Source organism: Melozone crissalis, unplaced genomic scaffold (assembly GCF_028551555.1).
Source record: "Melozone crissalis strain CALT ecotype California unplaced genomic scaffold, PUWL_Pcris_2 ptg000004l_1, whole genome shotgun sequence".
Taxonomy (NCBI): Eukaryota; Metazoa; Chordata; class Aves; order Passeriformes; family Passerellidae; genus Melozone; species Melozone crissalis.
Genome location: NW_026535782.1, coordinates 6,810,950 through 6,816,949, shown reverse-complemented (window position 1 = coordinate 6,816,949; position 6,000 = coordinate 6,810,950). Strand labels below are relative to the sequence as shown.

General features: G+C 52.5%; 1 protein-coding gene across 1 annotated transcript in view; it reads left to right on the top strand.

Annotated features, from left to right (window-relative positions):
* The first annotated feature begins 3,162 nt into the window (after nt 1-3,162).
* The window catches only part of LAMB1 (laminin subunit beta 1), a 40,300-nt gene continuing 37,462 nt past the window's right edge, over nt 3,163-6,000 (top strand). The window contains exons 1-2 of the mRNA XM_054272574.1: nt 3,163-3,322; nt 5,218-5,291. Of these exons, the coding sequence (XP_054128549.1) occupies nt 3,163-3,322; nt 5,218-5,291 (234 nt within the window). The remainder of the gene's footprint in view (nt 3,323-5,217; nt 5,292-6,000) is intronic.

The window sequence follows — 6,000 nt, the reverse complement described above, 5'->3', positions numbered from 1 at the left end:
CTATCCACCACCCCCTTCCGATTGTCGCAGCCTGCCCAGAGCCCGCTCCCGACGCTGGAAGGGCACAGCCTGCGGGCCGGGGGGCCGGAGTTGCCGGTGTCCCGTTCGGGGCTCCCCGGCTACAGCGGGACAGGCCCTCGCTCGCCTCCCACCCCGCCTGAGCCGCCCTTCCCCGACGGCGGCGCTCCGTGCCCCGGCTGAGGGCCGGGCTGCCCCAGGGCGGGGGCCGGGCAGGAGGGGCTCGGCCCGGCCCCGCGGATGCGGAGGGGCGGAGGGGCGGAGGAGGAGGAGGGCCGGGGGGCACCCGGCGGCGCGGGGCCGCGGTCGGGAACGGCGGCGCCTGCGTGGAGCGGCCGGAGCTGCGGCGTGGAGGGGCAGCCGCGTCCCGTCCCGTCGTGTCCTGTCCCGTTCTGTCCCGTCCCGTCCTGCCGCCCGCCATGGGCCGCCTCCCGCTGTACCTCTGCTGCTGCTGCTGCTGCCTCGGTAACTCCCGCTCCGCTCCGCTCCGGCCGCCGTCGGGGCACGGCGGGCTGGGCGCGCCTCTGCATTGCCCGCCGGGGCGGCTCGGGGCGCGCAGCCCGGCCGCGCTCCCGCTCCCCTCTCTCACCGTGTGTCCCCTCTCTCACCCTGTGTCCCTCTCTCACCGTGTCCCCCTCTCTCCCTCCCTCCGCGGCCGCGCAGCGCTGTGGCCCGCGGCGGCACAGGAGCCCGAGTACAGCTATGGCTGCGCCGAGGGCAGCTGCTACCCCGCCACCGGCGACCTGCTCATCGGCCGCGCCGCCCGCCTCTCCGCCTCCTCCACCTGCGGCCTCCGCCAGCCCGAGCCCTACTGCATCGTCAGCCACCTCCAGGTGAGCGCCGGCCGCGGCGGGCAGCGCTCCCGGGCACCGCGCTCGGGGCCGGCGCTGGGGCGGGCATCGCCTCCTGCGGGGGCTGAGCGGGAGCTGAGCCGGGGCTGCGCGGGGTGCGGGGGCTGCGCGGGGTGCGGGGGCTGCGCGGGAGTTGCACGGGGTGCGGGGGCAGCGCCCGGGCCGGCGGGACGGGACGAGCACCGCCCGCGGGTGGGGGCACGGGCAGCACCGTGCCCCGTGCGGGATCCCGCACCCTGCGTGCAGGGAATGCCCGCGGCTTTCGGCTCCGAGCCCCCTTTCCCGATCGAGGCCAATAAGGAAGAATGTGCCGCAGTAAGTTCAGTTAATGCTTTATTTCCCGGCTCGCTCGGAGCCGTCTAGACAGCTTCCTAAAGGAGAGTGGGCTGTAGGGCTCGGCAGTGTTTTGTCCACAGTCCCAGTAATGTAATTACATGTGTATGGTCTCGGAGTGGAAGGATGCAAATAAGGTTGTCTCTGCACATCTGGTGAGCTGCTGCTCTTTAAAGCCAGAAGCAGCTCATCAAACTTAAAATCTCTGAGAGAGAAGGGATGGTGGAGAAGAATAAACTATCAGTTATATACGTGGAACTCTGTTGAACTGAAAGTAAAGGGATAATCTCCGGACGAATTACTGTGGAGACAATAGGGCCGGATTCTGGCGCTTGGAAGGAAAACCACAGGAAGCAGGAGAGGCTGTAGCCCTTGACTCATTTGTGCCCTGAAGTTACCAAGTCTCCCTTCATCCTTTCCCCACCTTCAGTTTTACCATATAAGTTCTGTCTAATGTCTCTACTTTATTTGACGAGGGATTTAGCTTCTCTGAACATTTTCAGTGTATGTTGGGATTGACTTTAGCAACATAAGCATCTCTGGTAGAATGAAATAACAAAGGTGCTTTGTTACATTTTCTTGTCTCAAAAAATGTTGAAGTGCCGTTGTAAAAAGCATCACTTCAGAAAGTTCTCATGTGCCCATATTCCTGATCTCCCTGCCCCGGTTCAGCATCTGGGATGTCCCTGGTTATTCTGAACCATACATAGTGTGTGGTATTGAAGAAATCATGGAAGTTGCCAGTATCCTCTTAGTAACATGGGGCGTGGCCGCACTGAGTGCTTGCCAGAATTAGGATCTGCTAGGTCTTCTAGGATTCAGTTTTGGTCAGAGGAGAAGCAAGTTGTGGCATGAAGTGTGGGGGGAGAGGAGCCTGGAGCAGGCAGCAGGGAACATCCTCCTGGGACCCTGCTCTTGCCATTCTTTCTGCTGGAGGAGTGTTGGAGGGCTCGTGGGAGGTGAAGCCCTGAGCTTGGGAGGAGCCACTGAAGCCAGGACTGGTGAAATGGAAAGCCTGTGTGGTGCAGACCTGCCAGCTGTCACATTCTTGGCTGATAAAGAACAGCATCTGTCTCCATAAACGTGCTGCAGGAATGATGCCTGTGTAGCTTTGAGCAGGGATGAGTTGTTGCTGTGTTGGGGCTCCTTCACTGCCATGCAATGAGCTCCTCTCTTCATCTGCCCCCTCGCGTTGGTCTGGGCAGGAACCCTCCCTTTTGGTTCAGTTTGCACCCTGCCTTGCAGTCAGAAAGGGGTGGTTTTAGGCAGAAGGACAATGCAAAAATAGTGCTGTTTGTAGTAATAGCCAGGATGGGGTTTTGTCCCCTGGTGAAGAAGCTTCTGGCTTTCCCAAGCAGCACATCCCAGACTTGTTCTGAGCTGGTTTTGCTTGGGCAGACCTTGTAGTGTGTGCAAATGGACCTTATATACGCAGTTGGGGTTGCAATACCAGCTGAGGATGCAAGGTTTGGGTAGGAGTTGGACAAGCTGAATTCAGAGAAAAGGGTTAAATCACTGAGGGCCCCTTGATGTGCGCTGAGCCTCAAGGGAGGTATCCCTAATGCAGGCAGCTTGCATCTCCAAGGCAGCTTCCAAAAGCCAGAGTTATTTCTCACGAGTTGTTAAGATGCAGTTTTGCACGTGTGCATTTTTACAGAAGCAATTCAGCGATTTTCTGTAGATGTTGCCATTGGTTTTGAATTCCACTGGAGAATACGTGTGCTGGAAGAGATTTCCTGAAACTGCAATTTTCATTGAAAGCATGCTTCCCATAAAAATGAAGTTTATGGAATTCCTGGCATACTTTCCATTACATTAATTCATAGAGGTAAAAACACTTAACATTTCAACAAAAAAAAATCTTTGATGACTCCTGCTGGCAAAATGAGTGGAATGTGATACAGATGGAAAATACCCTTATCTGCAGGAAGCAACTATTGCCCCATGGATAAAATCAGTAATGCTGATTATCGTGTTGTTTCAGGAGGACAAAAAATGTTTCATATGTGATTCGGAGGATCCCTTCCACGATACTCTCAATCCCGACAGCCATCGCATTGAAAATGTTGTCACCACGTTCGACCCAAACCGCCTGAAGCTCTGGTGGCAGTCGGAAAATGGTATGTGGTTTGTCCAGAGCAATTTCCGGGGCTGGGAGCTGTTTTCCCTCCTTTTGTTGAAGGGTACCTGTGGGTTTGCTCTTATCTCTGGCCTGCTGATTACTGCCCTGTGAAGGATCATGCTGTGTGAGGAGCCATGAGTAAAACTGGCTGCCTTCCTGTGCCCTGGAGCGGTCCTTAATCTGTAACAAAACCCCTCGGGTCCTCCAGGAGTGCTGGAAACAGCTTCCAAGCACTCTGCAAGAGTCCTTTCCTAAAGAGAAGAGTTTCCCACACTGGCCTCAGATCTCCCTCATATTTGGGCAGCAAGAGCTGAGCAGCCTTCCAGGAGAAAATATCCCAGGGCTTCCCCACGCCCGAGCTGGAGACTGTGGAAGGAGGGGGTTTGGGCACAGAGCTGCTCTTGCCCTGCCTGCAGTCCTCCAATTTCCTTCTCCTACCCCAGGACAGTAAAGCTGGGGATATCTCATACCCTGCAAGCTGCCTTCTCCCTCCTGAGCTCCCTGAATTTCTGTACCATTGGCCAAGCAATAAAATGAACTGCGGAAACAAGCCAGCTCGTTAAAAACAAAAATTGCATATTAGTTTGGTGGGGTTTTCGGTTTTCTGCTTTTAATCCTTCCTCCGCCTGTTTTACTTTTCTGGTTATGCTTTTGGCATGCTTTCATACACAAAACAAGGTTTCTCAAGCAGCAGTCCTACCCTTAAACCTTAAAGCCAGCTGGACAGGGTGGGATTTCTGCAAATTCATTGGCAGCAGCTGCCTTATTGTATATGAGAAAAAAAAAGGTAATATTTGTAACAGTTTTGCTGCCTGTTAAAGAAAGATGTTCACTAAATCCTTTTTAACCATTTAGATCAACTGCTTGCTGCCAGCAGTTCTCTTCCAGCATTCCAGATAATTCATGTTTTCTGCAACAGGCTTGGCAGCATTCACACAAAAAAGTTTCTTAGCTCATAAGGTCATGAAAATGTCCTTCAACAATAAAAAACAAATGATTCTTTCTGTCCAATTCATGTTTTCAGGCGTACAGCATAAGGGACCATTGCTGCATGCTTCACAGAAGGTTACAGCTGGTCAAAAATTTAAGTGCCTTATTGTTTCATTATTTTCATTTCTTACCCTTTCTCCTCTCTGTAAATCTTGGTTTTATTTTTTATTTCCAACTACAGTATAATTAGTATCCAGCTGTTTCGAGAGCTCTTTTCACAAGGCAAAATAATATTTCTGGCTGTTTTTCTTCCTTTCTGTGTAGAGTCCTTGACCACAGGTAGTCTTACAGCAGTTTGGAAAACCTTTCTCCTCTCACCATTTTCTTAACCCTTGGGACTGCAAAGCAGGGCTGTGATAGTTGCTTTAGGAGTGTGTCAAAACCAGGTTATAAAGGAGCAGTTCTTGTGGACAGGAGAGTCCAGAGTGAGTGAAAAATGGTGGGGAATGGCCTCCACCAGACATCAGTGAGACTGGGGGTGTTAGGGCTGCACAATCTTGTGCTGCTGCTGCTGCCAGGGAGGCTGGGCTGTGGGAGAACAGCCTGTGACCACCTCACACATCTGGGCTCAGCATCCCCAGCTGGACTGGGGGCTTTGGTGCCAGGGCCCAGCCTGTGCTGGTCCCAGCCATGCCTCTGTCTCAAGTAGCACTGCGGGCTCACGCTCTGGGTGTAGCGTTCGGTGCTGATCATACGCAGGAGTCCCACACTTCAGCAGGTTCTTGGTGTCTCCCCTTCTGCCTCAGACACACAGTAAACCATCATATTCCTTTTCCACAGCAGAGCCAAGTAGTAAAGAAAATAGTCTTATGCCAACAGAGTGAAGAGCTTTGGCAAAATGTAGATGTAGAGACTGGCAGGTGTCCTTGTTTGCTTAACACCTTCTTTACTCTGCCCCTGCAGGTTTGGAAAATGTGACTATCCAGCTGGACCTGGAGGCTGAGTTTCATTTCACTCATCTCATTATGACCTTCAAGGTAAGGAAACCACAGCCTTACCCTGAACCCTAAAACATGAGGAAATGAGAGGTCTCATAGTCCTTCACATCTATTTGATATTTGGGATTAGGACTTTGTCTGAACTGTTTGGCCTGAAGTTTTCAGAGCTGCCAACCATTAACCAGTGCTGCAGTCATGCAGAAAGGCTGAGTTCTGATTTGTCTTTGAACTCCAGTGAGGCTGTAGAAGGAGTCGTGCTGAAGCTGGGTTTTGTACTGGTGTGTTTCTGGTGGTTGTATTCTAGAAGGTTGTTAGCTAAGTGATATAGTAGCAAGGGTTTTTTTCCTGAAAAAAGTTGGCCATGGTATCAGTTTTCATTTGGCAAATGGAAAGGTCTTCAGGAAGAAGGAACATCTGTACACAAAGTGTCTTTGTTTTTTTACAAACAGATGTCTTGGAATGGTAGCTTATGTCTCGTACATCCTAAATGTTCTTCCCGTGTGGACAAATTAATCTCTTCATTTTTGCGCATCAGCTTTCTAGGACAGCTGGTTCCTCTTTCCTGGGGCATCAACAAGGGTTTCTCCCTGTGACTTAAGGTGGTGGCTGAGGTGGAAGGTGGTCATTTCTACTGAAGCCAGCAGTGAGGGACCGCCCAAAAAACCCTGGCACTGCAGCCATTGTACCCCAGTACAAACTGGGGCTTGGTCTGCTGTCAGGAGGAAGACTGCAGGGGAAAGATAGTTTT